Genomic DNA, 19612 nt, shown 5'->3' on the forward strand with positions numbered 1-19612 from the left:
TTACAACGAACATTTCAGTTATTAATTACATAAATGTTACAAAGACCAGTTTACCCCTACACTTCTTAATAGTTTGATGCGGAATTCCTCTCTTACAAATTACCATTTTTCTAGAGCCGAATTAACTTTAGGAAGACAAAGCTTCGAAATCAAGCAATAAAAAAAGTTGAAAATAAAATCAAATAAAAAAAAAAAGAAATTCTTGCATCGAAGATTTTAGCATTTATTAGGGGAGAATCCAATGAGGGAGTTTTCTAGGTCATAACTGACACGTGTCCCTTGTTGTTGTACGTTCCCTATAATCGACAACGAAGACGACGTCGGAGCAAAGGCAAAACAAAACGTTCCTGACGAGTCAACCGGTATCAGGTAATTTTTAGCCGGTAAATCCAGTTTCTTCCCGTTGGAGAAATGAAACGCCACCGTTGGCACCTCAACGCTCTTCTTCTCCGACAAGTCGTAGCAAGTATCGAACAGCGCCACTCCGTTCGCCGACGGCAACCCCTTCGTGCCCTTTACGAACGCATCCCGTAGCGCATTGTATGCCTCCGTCTGCAACCGAGTCACCGCCGTACCGGAGTCAACTATAACACCGGCATTACCGTCGGTTGTTAGCTTGAATGTCGACGACGGGATATGTAACAGTTGACCGGCGACGCTTAGACCTCTTAAACCGACGTAGTAAAACGTGTCGAGCTTGGTGCTTCGTAATAACGGAGCTGTAATGGCGTCGTGGGGAGTTGGTGAGTTGAAGTCCAGAGTTGATGCCGAGTCGGAGTCACGGTCCACGAGGCAATAGGAGTAGGAAGTCGCGTTTATTTGTGAAGGAAACGACAACGCTCCGCCGCCGAGACCGATTAATCCGGCGGCTCCGACGAACAGTCCCTCGTTATTATGTCCACAGCCGATGGCTATGTTTTGAACGGCGGTTGATCCTTCAAGAGTCACCGTCTCCGTCACGAAATCTCCGACGGTGTATGACCCGTCGCCGTAGGATACTTCGTACAAGCAGGTGCCGTTTCTGCACTCTGAAACGTCGAGAGATTTGCATTGATGAGCGTCGCAGGTGAGCGGAGAGTAGGAGGAAGACGACGCCGGCTCAAAAATGGGGTCGGCTTGCTGGTAGCAATCGCCGCAGGGTGCGCACTGTACCCAGTTGACGTCGCTGCCGGTATCGAGTACCATATAAACCTGACTCGCCGGACGACCGATTCCCACTCGGCAGAAGTACTCTCCGCTTCCTTGACTCGTACCTGAAATTACCGGAACTTCCAAGTCCTCAGCTGCAAGCTCAGTGTCTACCGGCTTAAGATCCGCTTTCCTGACGCCGTTAACGGCTAGATCTACCCTGGTTTGAAGGGATTCCACTCGTGCTGAGTCACGAGCGAGTCTAGCTAACATAACTGACTCGTAATCTTGGTGTGAGGATTTGTGAACAGAGACTCGAGAATGCAGTTGCAGACTGAGAAGCGAAGAAGACGATGAGGAGTCAAAAGACGAGGCCATTAGCGACTGTGAAGAGCGAGGAGTGAATGAGAGGACATCGAGGGTTTTCTGGATGGAAGCAGACACATCGAGCTCCGAAGTTTCTCCGGTGGAAGTGGGTAAGTGGCTGCGAGAAAGAATGGATGGGAGTGATAAAGTGAAAAGAATACAGAGGAGAGGAAACCCAATTTCCGCCATTAGAGAAGGTTGGAGAGTGAGGAGTGAAAGTAGTGGACAGGGAGGGGGGATGGATATATACACAGGGGGTGATGATTAGATTAAGATTAAAAGATTTGTTAAGTAAAGAAGTGTCATTCGCGTGGCATTTTTGTTTAGAATAAATTATTTACATTATTTTTAGCTTAAGATTTACAGAAATAGTCTTTGTGGTAACTAGTAAGTGAAACCTTTTCTATATAGTTCAGATATTCTATTTGTTGCACCATTAGTCCCTAAAGATTATTTTGTTGCCAAAAATGTTCATCATTAGTCCCTAAAGATTATTTTGTTGCCAAAAATGTTCATGACTTACAACCCACTTAAATACGAATGCCAATCAAATACGATCCGTGAAATTGGTGATCAACATGCGAAATATGTTACGATGCCATGAAGTTTAACACCCAATGACCCAAAAGGGATCATTTTATTAATATGAAAATGATGCATAACAATGAAATGGAAAGAAATTTATGTGTAGCTAGATAAACCAAACAATAATAAAAAGGGCTTAAGCTAATTACACAATAAGCTAAATATTAAATATATGCCAGCGACCATGGAGCATCCTGAGTTAATTGGAACTTTATACGTTTTTCATTAGAATATGAAAATACTTTTATTCCATATGAACTTATATGTGACGAATGAATAATCATTCTATGTATACATATATATTTAATTAAAGTAAATCGATTTTGATGCAATTTGGTGGGGAAAGCAGTGGCATAAATCACGGGATTAGGGTGTAGTCAAAGTTGAAGTTGTTGATCATTTTTCCTTTTTAAAATAATTGTCTTGGGTTAACTGTTTTCGTAAATTATGCATAAAATTTGTTTTTAATTGATTTTTATTTTAGAAAACACATTTCAACTTAATATTTAACAGTTTATATTATCATTTTTTTTAACTAATTAAAGGATCCGATTACTAAAATTGAAATTATAGATGACGAAAATCTTATATTTTTCATAAATAATGAGAAATTTTCGTATTGATTCCCCACAAAAACAAAAAACTTTGGCACATCGTTACACCATTGGTTCATATGGTATCCAAATAGACACGAATGGTCTTGAGTTGTTAAATATAACTTTTTTCTTTTTTCTTAAATTACCTTTTTACCAAATCAAAAAACAATACACAATGACCATTTTTGTAATGTATTCTATTAAAGATAAAATGAATTCCTTAAAATTTGAAAAAATATTTTTGGGAAAATTACTAATATAACCAAATTCATTAATGACTTCTCATTTTTTAGCCAAAATTTAGGACTTATTTCAAAATAGTCATCGAAACCGTAGGTGGTTAAAATGACCTACTGTTTCGCCCATTTACCTACGGTTTTGATTTTAGTATATAAGGATTTTTTTTTCATTTTTCACTATGAAACCGTAGACGAAAAAATGGTCTACTGTTTTCTCAAATAAGTCTACTGTTTCCAAAAGAGTAGATTAAAAATGATCTACTATTTCGTCTAAAAATCTACGATTTTGGGTTTTTTTTTGGTATTTGACTAGTAATTCATGTATTTTGACTACTATATTGTACCTAGTATATATTAAAAGAAAAATCCATTTTAGAATAAAAGTTAGTTTTTTTTTCATCTTAAAAAAATAAAAAAACCCAAAACCGTAGATTTTGAACGAAATAATAGACCATTTTTAATCTACTATTTGGGACACAGTAGACTTCTCAGAAGAAAACATAGACCATTTTTTCATCTACGGTTTCATAGTGAAAAATGAAAAAAAAAATTATATACTAAAATCAAAACTATAGGTAAATTGGCAAAACAGTATGTCATTTTAACCACCTACGGTTTCGATGACTATTTTGAAATAAGTCCTAAATTTTGGCTAAAAAGTGAGAAATCATTAATAAATTTGATTATATTAGTAATTTTCCCAATATATTTTAATTTGTAATTAACTTGGATTCCTTCGAATGTATACAATATTTCATATGTTATAAAAAATGTACATAGGAATTAGTTCAACCAATTATTTTATCCTCCTACTCATTAGAGAAGTTCATGAATTGAATAAGGGTCTTTAAATATTCAGACATTTCAAAACAACCCCAAAATCTGTGATCCAGAATGCCACTTGAAGAATTCTTTGTATCAATGTTTCCACCAATGTAGCACAAACTACATCACCAATTTTGACACCATGATTAGCTACTAAAACATTGTGGGACTTGATATCATAATGTACTAAATTCTTTTTGAGTGAAGATAACCAAACCTAAGTAGAATGTAGCAAGTATAAGCTTTATCGAAGTCTCATAAACACGCCCACCTTGTTGGAGTGAAGCTAATCCAACTCAAGTAGAATCCTAACCCCTGTCGTTTCATTTTAACTGTTTTATTCTTTATCTTTTTACATATAAACACTTTCAATCATTCAATATTTCTTGAAATTCGATCGTTCAAGAAATGCAAACGTCATTTCTCGTATTAACAGTTTTTTAACGAAGTTATCTAAAATGACTAGCCATACAAGATTTTGAAACCGAAAGGACTAGCAGTGTAGTTTTGTGAAACATTGTACTAAAGTTGATACCTTTCTTCTTTCGAAACCACAAAGACCAATTCTAAAATTTTGTCTAAATCAATTATAACATAAAAAGTAGATTCCGTTCACTTGAAATTGACTAAAAAAAAGAATAATAGATCACTTTTAGTTTTCATGTAATTTGCTGTTTTTTATGGGCGGCAGTTACTTTTGACAGATTAATAAAATTTGGTCATGTAAATTAATATGAAATCTTTTCATTTTTATTAAATAACATGGGATTTAATGATTGTAATTTAATAAATTAAATAAATATTTAAGATTATTTTGGACAAACGTACATGAAACATGGAAGTCAGGCTTTATTGACCAGTAAATGTGGACGGGTGTTATCAGTGAAGGTAAAGTCGAGAAGAGTCCATGCATCAAGGCGGATGGTACGTTGGTTGGGTGGTGACCTAATTTAAGTTTAAATCTATTGTCTGAATTACAGTTTCAGTCCTTTTAATTTATGATTAATTCGTAACGTGACATTTTATAAAAAGCTTTTATGATTTCGGTATAATTCCAAAATTCAAACTCAGTTGAGATTTTTGACGATTTACTACTGATTCCAACTTAATTTCGGTCATTTTGTGTTAATGATGTATGTTATTGTTAACCCATAAACGATGAATCAATTATTGATAAATTAAGACAAGTAGAAAACTTAATCGGCTAGTTGATCTGTTGATGAACCTCTTGTGAATTGTAAATCGGACGCTTTTGTTTATTTTGGAGCAAATTACATAAATTTTCAATGTGTTTCAATGAAAGTTACATTTCGAGTCCAATTTTTTTTTCTTTTCTTAATCATCTATGTGGTTAACTTTTCTTTACATTAATGATCCCTATGATTAAATTACTATGTGAAATTCCTACATTACCCTTTTAATTTTCTTTTTCTTTATGAGTTTGTAAATAATAAAAAAATAATATTAAAAGATAAAAAAAAATAGTTATGGTTTTTTATTTGCTAAGAAAATAATTGTAGTTAGGTGTGAAACTGATAATAATCTATAAATAGATGAGAACTCTCTGAAAAGTTCCAAACTTTTGGGAAAAAAATTATTTTAGTAATAATTTTTTTTGAATAAAAATGTTCAGAAAACCAAATAATTTAACCAATTAAGCCATTTGTGACATTTTCAACATGATGATGTGGAATGTCAAGGTGAAAAGAGGCTTAATGTGGTAGTTGATGTCACGTCAACATCTTAAGATGGAAATAAAATAAAACATTAGTGGAAGAAGAGGTGATTCCCAAGGGTTAAACTCACGACCTCCAGATTACTCGTATATGCACCCTTAATCCTAAGTCGTATACACTTTTGTGAAATTATGTCTGATTTCCTTTAGATGACTCGTATATGCACCATTAATCCTAAGCCGTATACACTTTTGTAAAATTATGTCTGATTTCCTTTATATATCTGTAATATCACTTAACAATAGATAAGAAAAAGGAGGACTAGAGGATTCGAACACAAAACCTCCAACGTAAAGATCAAACACCATAACAACCAAGCTAGGAACCAATTTATGTTCTTTCCTCCGTTTTTATTTATATAACATGTAAATCAAATCCTTATTTTAATTATAATAATAAGATTTGTTGTTAAGGTGTTTGGTCTTCAAGTTGGAAGTTTTGGGTTTGAATCTTTTTCTTATTTATTGTTAGTGATATTAGTGATATATAAAGGAAAACAATCATTATTTCACAAAAAGATCTAGAGCCTAGCAGTTAGGGTGCATGTGAGAGTCATCTGGAGGTCGTGAGTTTAACCTTTGGATGCCCCTCTTTTCCGTCTTAAGTTTTATTTTATTTTCAACTTAAGATGCTGACATGGAATGCTACGTCAACTGCCACATCGACCATCTTTCCACCATGTCACTCCATGTCAGCAAGTGACCTACTGAATATGTCATAGAGGGCTAAATTGTTTAAATTATCTGGTTTTTTGGTTTTTTTATTAAAAAAATTAGACTAAGATGAAACTTTTCCTAAAAATTTGAGACTTTTATCAAGATTTCCTATAAATACCTATCTAAAGTTAACCTAGGTATTATGACTAATTAAAAGCTTAACACGTGTGTTTACAAGAATTTGATTTCAACGACTTCAACTACAATATTTTTTAGAAGCAGTCATATATTAAAAAACACTAGCAAATAGCTAGAACACAAAAAACCAATTACAAAATATTTAAAGGTTGTTGCAACCAACAAACCCAATTACTTGGGCATTTCAAATTCCTATTACTATACCACAAAAAAGAAAAATGTCTAATATAATCGAAAATCTTGTCATTTCTCAACTCCTTATCTGCAAACAACAAAACATTCTTGTATTTCCAAATATACGAGATTGTGGTACCAATAATTTCTTTTTATTTGAAACATTCCACCTGTCAATCCAAGAATACAAGCCTCGAATTGAAATATGCTCCACTGGTTGAATACCCAATCATCTATAAACCGAGTTCCATGCTCTTGCTGCAACCTCGCATCTCAAAAACAAATGATCAAGTTGCTCCACCCCTATCGTACAAATAGGGCAAAGAATAGAAGTTACATCTAACCCACGATATGAAAGGTTCAGTCTAGTAGGGATCCGGTCATGTAACACTCTCTAAATCAAGATATTCACTTTCCTAGGCGAAAAAGAATTCCACCTAGTATGAATATCTGACCTTGGCAAAGTGGCATCATCAATCCATTGGCGAGTTTCACTAACCGTATACTCACCTGTAGTACTAATGTCCTACCACCATTTGTCCTACAATATCATGATTGAGGGACGTTGCTTGAGTGAGAGGGGAAGAGAGAGAGAGAGAGAGAGAGAGAGAGAGAGAGACGATGGTGGTGGTGGTGATATTTGCAGTAAGCGATTTTTATACAGGAAAGAAGTTCCGGTGATGTTGATATTTGAATAAGGTAACGGTAAGGTCATCCGAAGTATTCACTATTCACCACTAACCACTAATAGTGGTATTTATAGGTAAAAGTTTATTTTAAGAAAATATATCCAAAACTATTCGTTGAACGGCTAGTCTTCTGAGTCAAACACCAAACAAATATGATTGGTCATGGTAATTCGTCGTCTCTACCATAATTCACAACGACCACACACCACAATCGACACCCGGGGTGGTGTCTGTGGTTGTGGTTCGTTGCCGACTATACCACAATCCCTTTCATGCTTTGTACTACAGGCGGTCTTGTTAGCCTATATGTTTATGGACTCCTTTGTATCTAGTCTATTAGCCTATTTGGGTTTAACCCATTAGCCTTAGGGTTTTGTTATTTATTCTACTCCTCTTGATTTGTAGCATCGATACTTTCCAATAAATAATATTGTAACGCCCACAAATTCGGGCTAGTCAATTTAGAGATAATAAGCGTCAAAAATGAATTTTTGATAGAAGATTATTTAGGAAAAATAATCTTAAAAAAAGTTATATTGTATGTTACAAGGATTCCGTACATACAAAGAACGCTAAAATCCAACTTCTTATGAAGAAGTTATGCTTCTTCAAAGTTTCGCGATTAAACCGACACGACTTTGTGTATTGTAAAAAGTGAATTTTTAATAAATTACTTTTTAGCCTTAGTGATCTAAATGAAAGTCATAGTATTCGTTAAACCGAGAGCGTGCATATAGACAACGTCCACATCTGCCTTTATAAGAGGAAGTTATGATTTTTCGTAGTTTCAGCGTAGCAGTATACAGCTCAGAAACCAAATTTTAGATTGGTCAATTTTTAGCCAAAATGATCTAAATTTGAATTGAATATCTCATTAATAGGAGTTCAATGATAAAAAGATAGTCGAAAACGGAGTTCGTGTGTAGCAGTTATCATTTTACACGGTCGTTAACAATGTAATCTTCTCAGACTGTTAAATTTAAAATCGGTTGAGAATTAGCCAATGGGGTCAAAAGAAAAGTTGTAGTACTCTGAAATACCTACGTGTGAATATAAATAACGTAAAAACGGAGCACGTATACAAAAGTTATGCATTTTTGAAGATTTACAGTTTTACTACATCCGGTGCCACATGTCAGCACCATAGGCAAGGCCTTGGTGCCTACGCATGCTCACGATGTGAGAGGCCCCTGGGCAGCCTATAAATAGAGCCATAGAGGAAGTAACCATAAAGGTACAAACATTTCCAAATGCCAATTAGACTCAAACAATATACACCCTTAATTATGTTGAACTTTATAGACCGATGATTTTTTTAACCAGAGATTTCAATGGACTTGACATAATGCTTCTTCACTTCTCCCTTGGGCACACTAATCTTAAGCACTTTTTTTCCATGGCATCTTTCAGCTTGTTATTCATCCAAAAAAACAAACAGGGAAAAACAATTGTTTTCTTGTATCGATTTTTTAAATTCAATAGAACAAAAGGCTGGAGAAATATAACCACACAGAAGACAGAAAAACATAGATGAATACATTATAAGTTGTAACGCCCGCGTTTCCGGCTAAGCATTAATAAAATGATGTAAAAGTTAGGGTCAACAATTGTAACCTATTTGATATAATGAAAAAGAATTATTTGAGTATTATTATGTGATTTATGTGTAAATTTTGTGCAATATACGTGTTTGTAACGATATAATAAAATAAGAATAAAATATGCGTCTAAAATAAAATAATAATTAGACTCAATATCCTTGAAGAAAGTTGAAGTAGTTGTAACAAGGATTCCATAGATATAAGGAACGCTGAAATCTGATTTATAACGAAGAAGTTATGACTCGTCGAGGTTTCGCGATTAAACCAGCACAGCTCTGCGTATCGTAAAAAGTAAACTTTTGAAAAAATACTTTTTAGCCTTAGCGATCTAAACAAAAGTCGTAGTGGACGTTAAACCGAGGATGTGCATACAGAAAACGTCTAAATCGGACTTCATTTGAGGAAGTTACGATTTTTTGAAGATTCGGCGTAGCAGTATACAGCTTGGAAACCGAATTTTAGATCGATCGATTATTAGCCGACACAACCTAAACTAGAATTGAAGATCTCGTTAATAGGAGCTCAACATATAAAGACAGTCGAAAACGGACGTCGGATGACAAAGTTATGATTTTTAACGGTCTTTAACTGTCTAAGCCTGTTAAAATATAACTTAAAAATAAAGTCAAAATAGCCAATGAAGTCTAAACGAAAGTTTTACATCACGTCGATAGCTACCCGTCGATATAAAGAACGACAAAAATGGAGCTCATATGAAAAGGTTATGAATTTTACAAAATAATTAATTTTCGGATTAACCTTGTGATGACACGTGGCATGATCAAGCACCACACCTTCTTCCTCGTGGCTTGCCACCAGATTGCAACGTGTGGCTTTAGTACGCTCAACGTAGCTCGTGTACGCTCATCGTATTGGAGTACGTCCCGCATACTTGGCTTTTCCAGCCTATAAATAGAAGTCACAAATCACTTAATTCCTCACCTTTTCATCAAACTCTCTCCTCCCCTCCCCCCCCCCCCCCCCCACCCTACCCCCCCCCCTAAAAAAAGGCCTCAATGATTTTCTCTAGCATTTCCTAGGTATTAGTAGCGAAGCTCCGCAGAGTCCTGTCTCTCGCTAAACCACCTGTAGGTTGAGTTATGCTTATCGTACTTTAAGTATAACTTATGTTTAAGTTCATTATCGTTATTATGAACATATAAACAAGATTTATCAGTGATTCCAATTCGTTATACTGATTGATCTACTTACCGGAAATGTGTCTAGAATAGTCACGTTGGCTTGGTTGTTGGATTTCAGAAAGGCTATATGTCGAAATGATTCTGCCACCTAACTGTCATGTCTGGCTGATCCTTACTTGATAAATCATGAAGTAGACTTTGAATTAATGATGAATCTAGACTAATAATTAGTCGCATTAAATATTAGACTAACACTTAATACTAGGTTTCGTTAAAGGAAAAAGCAATTGCTAGAAGCGAAGCGTTGTTCGAATTTTGAATCGTCACTTTAAAAAGTGAGTGTATAGTTACTTTCATCTTACACATAGATATGAAGTCTTTAAAATAAATTACATGTTATATGTGTCTTTTATCTATTTTCCTGATATCTATGCTAGATGAACTATTAACACATGTTTACTTGATCTAAACTATATATGTATTTTATACCTATAAAAATATTGGGTAAAGATGGGTAAATAAAAGATGATATAGATGATAAAAGATGAAAGATGAAATAAATTATGAGAGACCTTGACTTTAAAGCTGATCCAATCATCTTGTGGAGTATAGATGACTACCACGGACTATTCTAGACAGTCCAATGGAACGCTAGCAGGCTCGCAACCTATAGGTGTTTTTGAACTAAGTGTGCATCGGGTGTACTCCATCTTCCTCATGGTTGTCTTACAAACATATATTGCTGAGGAATCCCCTAAGCATTATTGTCTACCCCAAAGATAATCCTTAGGATGGGTGTCTTAAATTAGATGCTTTAGAGACAGAATGTGAGGATAACGGGAATGAGTAATCGGGTTGAACAATTTGATAAAAATAAAGAATTTAATTATTGTGGGTTGAAAATCCTATGTGCTCACCAGGCTCCCAAGCCTGACCCACTTAGTTTCTTCTATTATAGGTAGTGGCACAAGAGCACATGTGTGATGATCAGATGGGAGATTTATGGATTATAGGCCAATAGAGTAATAAATGTTTGAAGGCCTATGTTATTTTCGTTTATGATTATATATTGTATTGACGATGACATCCCACCATTTTTAACATAATGGAAATACATTTCTTTAGAAATACTTTGATAATATCTTTATCATATTTTGAGAACAAATTCCGCAATATTATTCTTCAAAAGGATACTCTGATTTTTAAATAAAGCATAAACAAATCGGTCTTTTCTGATCGTGAAATTGGGGATGTCACATACATGGTGGAAGAAAACGAGTGAGGGAAAAACACATGAAGAAATCGCTGACAAAAAAAACGATTGAAATCACACACCACAAAAAAAACAATTTAATCCATCTATTCTACATCTTCCGGTGAACATCAGGCCTAGATGTTCCCCACCATTACCTGGAACTGCTATGGGAAACAGTCTTTTGGGAACGTATGCGAGGTTTAACCCAGATACAAGTGATCTAGAAATACCTTCAATGGCTGCTCAACTGCAGGCTACGGTTCCAAATGTAAACAGTGAAGCTATTGAAGAACTAAAAGGAGAATACAGGCATGTTAGGTTTGTAGAAATCCCGATACTTCAAAATCAAGTACTATTTAACTAGGAGAATGTGTAATTCAGGAACTAAAGAAGTCGGTTTTGGATGGGGAAAGTCAGGGCATGTATAGGTAACTTGAACGAAGAGGGTGTTTGGGATTACTTTTCAAAGTGACTTTTTGGATTTTTGGCTTTTTCAAAAAGCCAAAAGTTTTAAAAGATGTTTGGCAAATAAAAAAGTTCTTTTAGAATGACTTTTAGGCAAGAAGGAAAAAAGTTGTTTTTAAAGTCATGATTTTGCGACTTTTGTCGAAAATATTTTTTGGAAAAAGCTATAAGTCAAAAAATCCTTTTGTCGAAAATGACTTTTGACACCAAAAAGGAATCCTAAACACCCCGGAAGATATTCCTATTTTTATGAACAAGATAATAATGGTCGATTCGTGTTTTACTGAGGAATCGAAGTCTGGGTGACGTTGGATAAACAAGTAATAGATGTGGTTATGTGAAATTCTAAACTTCTATTGTTTACTTTAAATCTGAGTCCTTTATCTATAGCTTAAATCTTGATTCTTGTATTCATCTATTTGGAAAATCCGATGAAACATATGAAAGAAATCAAATTCTAAAAAGGGTTTTGAAATTAACTAAAACCCCATTGAGACCTACATAACAAAATCCAAACTTTATCATCTATTTCTATGATTACCTTCAAAATTATCAAGGGTTTTGGTGTGTTTTGCAGGTGCGACGCTTGGAGAAGAAAGAAGGAGGAAGGTAGGACATTCACATTGCAAACATGGTCCTTCAAATGAGAAAATAGGAAAATACCCTCACGTGGGAGGCACATGAAGGGGTTAAGAGTAACAACTTAACGGGAGTTAAGTTGGGGGACCATTTTCACATACAAACTAGGTTAAAAGAATCATGAAGCCAAAATAGTCGATGTTTGGACTAAACATCTGAAAAAAAATACATACTACAATAACCATTTTTGCAATTTTATCTTATAAATAACTTCGAGTAACATTTTATCTTTTTTATTTGTTTCTTATAATAGAAAAAAGAAAAGTAATTAAGTAAAGAAAAAGTAGTGATGTATACGATTAAGACATATAGACTTGTAAGTTGATGTTTGTTTATTTTTTGATGCATACATATTTAACGGTTTACTAAAATAGATATATTTAATGAATGAATTTCAAATTAAAATTGTGAATAGAGATGATTATTATTGAAAAAAAATCATAATAACACTAATTTGGGTATAGGACTAATTGCTTTTTAAGGGCGACTAAGAGAACTTCATTATTCTAACTATCATAGGGAACATATTTGATAAAATTGTAAAACTGGTTCTTGTGTTTGTCAAAATCATGCGATTTTGATCCAAAAAGTTTGGTGATACATCGGTGGTCCAATTTCAGATACCTTGTGTGGTTTTGGTCCCTATGGTTGGTATTTTTGTGTGGTTTTGATCCATGCCCCACATGAAATGACGAATATGCCCTTAATATAGTTTTTGTTTATTTTCATATAATTATTTTCTTATTCTTTTAATTAAAAAACCCAAAAAAATCTCACCCCACCTCTCTCTCTCTCTCTCATACCATCACATCCAGATTTATGCTTACACCCCGTTCCCGAGTTCAACTTAACGAGAGAAAAGAAGGGAAATGAGTGGAAATGAAAAGAAAGTAAAAGAAATTGGTGTTCCTAACTATCATTAAAGGAAGGAAATGGAATGATCACTTTCCCTCCTAACTTTTCTTCCGATTTGGAAGGATTTGGGAAGAAAGAACAAAATGATTAACTTTCCTTCCATTTCTCTCCAACTCGGGAACACAAAAGAAAATTTTATTTTCATTTCCTTTCTCTTCTTACTTTCTTTTCTTTTCTTTTCTTTTCTTTGTTTAAACTCGTGAACTAGGTATTAGTTCTTCAAAAATCAAGAACACACATATATACACACTTATGAACACATGTAAAAAAACACACACACATTCTACCTCCAGATTTTGTTCGTTTGTTCTTAAAAACACACACATGCTCTAGAACAAAAACACACTTGATGTATGTTCTTGTGAGTTTCTCCATCTTGTCTGTCTCCTTGATGGGTAGGAAGTGTGCAGACATGGTCAATCTGTCAACGATGATCCAAATGGTATCCAACCCACCCGTTGTCTTGGGCAGCTTGGTTATGAAGTCCATTGTGATCCGCTCCCACTTCCATTCCGGTATCTCCGATTGTTGAAGGAGACCTGATGGCTTCTGGTATTCGACCTTGACCTTCGCGCAAGTAAGGCACTTACTCACGAAGGTAGCTATCTCTGTTTTCATGTTAGGCCACCAGTATAGCTTTTTGAGATCCAGATACATCTTATCCGAACCTGGTTGGACGTAGTATCGAGTGTTGTGTGCTTCCTTTATGACCAAATCTCTGAAACCTCCATGGCGTGGAGTCCAGATTCGGTCCACGAGATAGTAGGCTCCGTCACCCTTGACCTCCAAACTCTTATCCATTCCGCGCAGGGATTCTCCCGTCACATTCTCAGGCTTTAAGGCTTCAAGCTGAGCCTCCTTGATCTGTGCGGATAGGTGCGAATGGATAGTCATTGTTAACAACTTGGTTCTTCTACCAGAATACTCTTTCCTACTTAGGGCGTCTGCTACCACGTTGGCTTTCCCCGGGTGGTAACGAATTTCGCAGTCGTAATTGTTGAGTAGCTCAACCCATCGGCATTGTCTCATGTTGAACTCTTTTTGGTTCAGTATGTGTTGGAGGCTTTTATGATCAGTGTACACTATGCTCTTCGTCCCATACAAGTAATGTCTCCAGATTTTTAGTGCGAAGACGACTGCTCCTAACTCGAGGTCGTGAGTTGTGTAGTTTACCTCATGTGTCTTTAGCTGTCTTGAGGCATAGGCGATGACCTTGCCTCGCTGCATCAAGACACAACCGAGCCCCTGATTCGATGCATCGCACTATACAACAAAATCTTCTGTTCCTTCGGGAAGGGATAATACTGGTGCGATGCACAGGGCTCGCTTCAGGGTCTGGAACGCCTTCTCCTGCTTCTCTTCCTAATCGAATGTTACGCCCTTCTGTGTCAACATGGTGAGAGGTTTCGCAATCCGAGAGAAGTTTTGGATGAATCTGCGGTAGTAGCCAGCGAGGCCTAGAAATTAACGAATTTATGTAGGCGTCTTCGGTGCTGACCAGTTCTCGATAGCTTTAATTTTGGAGGGGTCCACGTGGATTCCTTCTTCACTGACCACATGTCCTAAGAATTCAACTCTTCGGATCCAAAACTCGCACTTAGAGAACTTCGCATATAACTGATGGGTTTTGGTCATAAGACATCCTATGTGCTCATACAAACCCTAATGCTTGGATCTAGGTTTCTCTATTGTACATGCTTTGAATCCAAGACTATAAACCCTAATTCTAGCATTCAAGTAATCATATCAATCATAAGAATAAGTTTATAATGTTACCTTGATTGTTATGTAGCAATAACAATCCCAATTCCTCCTTGAATTGACTTTAGAAGGCTGAGAGTCACAAGTGTCACTCCTCTAATGGCTTACAAACACCATAAGCAAGTGGAGAAGGTATAAAGAGAGAGGAGGGAGGTTAGAATTTGTCCTTAGATGCTCTAGGGAACAAATACACGAATTCCAAGGCCTTAGGGGTCTTTATATAGGGTTGGGATTAGGTTTTCAGTCCTTATCCTTATCTAGTTGCTTGTCCACCAAGCAACCATAAGATAACTCTTAGAAACCCTTATCCTAGTCGAATTCTAAGGGATTTACACCTCAAATTCGTTCACCATATATATAAGATAATCCTTACCTTATTTTGTAACTATCACATAATTACAATTCAGCCCCTCTAGTTTAATTAATTACACTTGATCACAAAATTAATTCTTAATTAATTATTGACCAATATTAATTAAACAAATATGATTTCTCCTTTAATATATTATTCTTATAACATATTAATAAATCATATTATCCTCTCTCTCTATATATATATATATTTCTCCAATCAAGTTGCTTTGGTGAAGGCAACCCAAAAGGACCATGCACCATCGGGTCAAGTACATACCAAAATAGTTATGGACTTAGACACTAATCCAACAGTCTCCCACTTGGATAAGTCTAATAACTATTCTGCGTATGACTTCGGATCCTGATCTGCAATCGTAGCTTTCCAAAGCCGCTGTCAACTCTGATCATATCAAATACGCGTGTCCTTAGATAAGGGATCATATATTCCTCCATTCTAGATATCATATGAGAAATGATTTCAAATCATTCTCTTTGTACTACTTCTCGATTTCTGATTTATGACGACAGACTAATTGAACAAATCAAATTAGCCCTAGCACGGCCGAGCATTTATGTTTGTCATCACTAAACCATCGAGGGGCCCAAAGATATCGCTTTTATCCTACTTTGGATAAAAGTAACGGATAAACTTTGATACAATGCTTGCTTGCACTCACGCACCGAATCACACACAACAATATATTTTATAACACCAAGTTACTAGTGCGTTTACATATTATCAATGTGCAACCGATTCGCAAGATACAACTCACACATCTCGATTTCAAGAATATAAGATGTTATCGTCTCACTAATCACTCGTGATACAACTCATGGAGTGATCCAAGTGAGCGCGGGTTTAATCCAATGCTCAAATCATATTCGTAAGCACTCATGAACGTTGCAGCAAACATTTTCTTATGTCTAATACTTTTCTAGACATTCCACACACCAATTCACGACAGTCTTCATTCATATCTACTTCCAACATATGAACGACTGTGGCCCGTTCGAATAATTCGATTATTCTTAATAAACTCAATTATTCTGGAAGTCAAAACATGCAAATGTGAAACACAAGAATAATACTAATCTCATATGGCCTCAAACCTTTGAGTATAAATAAAACACCTTTTATTTATCACCATATTGATTACTCATTATTTGTCGTTTCGGGTAATCAACTTCTTACTTGAATTCCAACACTTGTCCCATGCTCCTAGCATGCACACAATGTTTACCTATGGTTCTTACTTTGTGAAATAGATCAAATTGAACACATTTCCAATCTTTCTCATTTCACAACTCCAAATCCTTTTTCCATAACTTAAAGAATATCAAATTCTTGCTACTTATAGAATGTGCTAGATTCTAACATTCTATGCAACTATCCTTTCGTAATGTCACTATACCAAAGTCAAAAAGACTATTGCCAATGATATTACAAAGTCCTCTATCGGAGATTGTTACAAGACAATTCCATAGACGTGATGTCTCTCACTCAAAGTACATTCTTTGAACATCCTTTTGCATAGAAGTTTCTAATCTAGTCATAGATTTCTCAATATTCAATTCCCAATATGGACACACTTCCATATGTTCCATATGACAACTCATTCTTAATAGAATCTTATCTATTCGTAATGATGTCGATACAGTCCATCCACTATGGAAAAATTTCCATATTTTCCAATACTATACTTCCAACTACTCACAAGCGACCAATCCTCGTCGAACTTTGGGTTGTCCTTTGATAGTTGTTTAATTGTTTTAGTCAAAACCAATTCTAGTCCCTTTTCCCTCTAAATGCGCTCGACATTTGGAAAATGTTAGAATGGTCAAACATTAAAGTATTTGCAATCGATCCTATACCCGAAGCGTATGGGACACGACGCATAATGTTTTATTTGCTATGTTCTCAAAATTCGAATTGTGAAGAGGGATACCGTAATCATAATCAAAATTTTAAGAACACACTTTGTACCTTTGACTAAATTTTATTAACATTTCTCAACCTAAACCTTTAGATTTGAAATGAAGCATAATATTCTCTCCCTTAATTATAGCAAAACAACTCTTCAACTATTGCGACTTTGCAAAGTATGACTCTTGTTTTCTATAATTAATATTGCTAACCTTGCAATACTTTCCTTAATAATCATACAATCATAACTTTTATGCTCCCACTATCTTGATGATTATTATAAAACATAACACTTATGCTCCCACTAGCTTCGACATGTATTCTTAAACATCTTAACTTACAGAAAGACAATACCTATTGAATTTCTTAAGTCCATGTTTCTAATACATAGTGATTTGATAATCTTTTATCAAGGCTTCTTGAACTTATACACCTTTGCCTTCGATAGTTCATGTGTGTGTCTAAACAATTAAGACTAATTGCCAAACCTCTCAATTTAAATTATGGAAAGGGATACCGTAACCATAATTGAATTCGAGAATGCAATTTTACAATTACTATCTTCTTAAAATCTTTCTTAGTGAAAGCATTTCCTCACAATCATTTTCATGAAGGAGAAAATCTTATAACACTTAGATTTAAAGCGGTGTATTTGTTCCTATCCATGTGAATTTGTTAAAACCAAGGTTTACGACAAATTCAAACTCATATGGACCGAACTTTCTTAATCTTGATTTCTTGCCTTATGGTAGCATAGCTGCCCACCATGTCTTCCAAGTAGTTAAGCAGCTCACCCTTTCCTATCAATGTACCTTTCATTGATTAAGGTGCTTTGCCTTTTTATGCGTTCAAAATGAGAACTCATAGAACTCTCATGCATAATTAACTTGATTGGATTGGCACAGAAACAAAATAATGTCATTACGATAGGTTGTAAACCTCAACTCGTGTGCTAGTGATGATCGATAAGGTTTATTTGATTTGTTCTTGAAACCTTTCAAGACCATTAAGACTCCCACTGACTCCTTGACATATAAGATTCTCTTTGTCAATAACCATTTCTTGACAAACAAATATTCAAGAGTTAGTGTAGCTTTTATCAAAATTGTTCATAAATTGGTCCTAGTTGGTCTTTGTCTTATCTAAGACAACACAACTTTCCACATTAGATGAATGTTATAAACCTTCTTAATACTTTTCACTCAATATCACAATCTTAACTTTAAGACTTGTTTTGGAACGAAGTATGATTGACTTCTTGATTTAACCATTTCTTCAATTCTCGATTCCTCTTTTTAGACATACAATTGTACCAAAACTCACTTAGAGGATCAATTGAGATATGGTTCTTAATCATTAAGACCTATCATAAAGCATAAAAGGTACTCTCCCTTCTTCTTAGAATGGAGAAACTTTTATCTCTCTGCCTACTTGATTCTTGTTATTCGTTCTACTATTGATTTAAACTTTTTCAATCAATTTAGAATTACACTTAATCTTATAAGTATAATCATATTTACTAAACCTTTAGTAAATCATGACGAATATCTCGTTACTCTTATGGTGGACTTTGATCAACACACAACTTTGTGTACTCGATCTCCTAGTCTTTCACTTGACACTTTGTCAATGAATTAGTCTAATTTCCAAATACGAAATTTCTCATTCATCGTGCAACCAAGTTGCATGATTCCAAATTTCTGTCCAATTGAAACTTGGGCGATGAGAAACTCTCCCTATTTGGTAAATTCTCGACTTTCCATAAATAACATAATAAGAACCAAATCCATTATTTCTAATAATAGAAACATTTTAACATCAATTTTTCATACACGCCATTATAAGGATAAATAAATAAAATTTAAAATCAAAATTTATTTTATTGCGGAAAAATTTGTCCTTACAATGCAACTCATTGAAAAACTTATGCTAATACATCTTTCTTAGCAATCTAATTCTAACTCTAAGTAGTAGTTCAAGAATCTAATCTTCGAGAAACGCAATCGAAATCCATTCCTTCACGGTTAGATTCTGCTCACTTCTTCCCTTAAGCTTCCTTTCTTTTCTTCGATCCTATAAAACATCAATTGTAATCTTATCACATTATGTATTGAGAATCTAGAATAGGAGCTTAAAAGAGTTAGTCAATGGATTTTACCTAAATTAGAGCCATACGTTTCGACTCTCCCATCTCTTAGATCTCTTAGGTAAATTGGGCAGCTTCGTTTCCAATGCCCCTTCTCTTGGCAATAAAAGCAAATTGACTCTTTTGGAACAACACATGGAACTACTTCAGACATCGCCTTTCTCTTATGATCAAACTTTTCGATCATAGCATGTCTTTCGTTGCCATTGTCTATATCC

At 35.0% G+C, this 19612-nt stretch overlaps 1 protein-coding gene across 1 annotated transcript; it reads right to left on the reverse strand.

The window, feature by feature from the left end:
• On the reverse strand, positions 1–1725 carry LOC145101248 (Eukaryotic aspartyl protease family protein). The gene has a single exon (XM_079038425.1). The coding sequence runs from the start codon at positions 1681–1683 to the stop codon at positions 217–219; it is 1467 nt and encodes a 488-aa protein (XP_078894551.1). The 5' UTR covers positions 1684–1725; the 3' UTR covers positions 1–216.
• Positions 1726–19612: the final 17887 nt, after the last annotated feature.

Source organism: Lactuca serriola, chromosome 4 (assembly GCF_051521515.1).
Source record: "Lactuca serriola cultivar US96UC23 chromosome 4, Lser_US96UC23_V15, whole genome shotgun sequence".
NCBI lineage: Eukaryota > Viridiplantae > Streptophyta > Magnoliopsida > Asterales > Asteraceae > Lactuca > Lactuca serriola.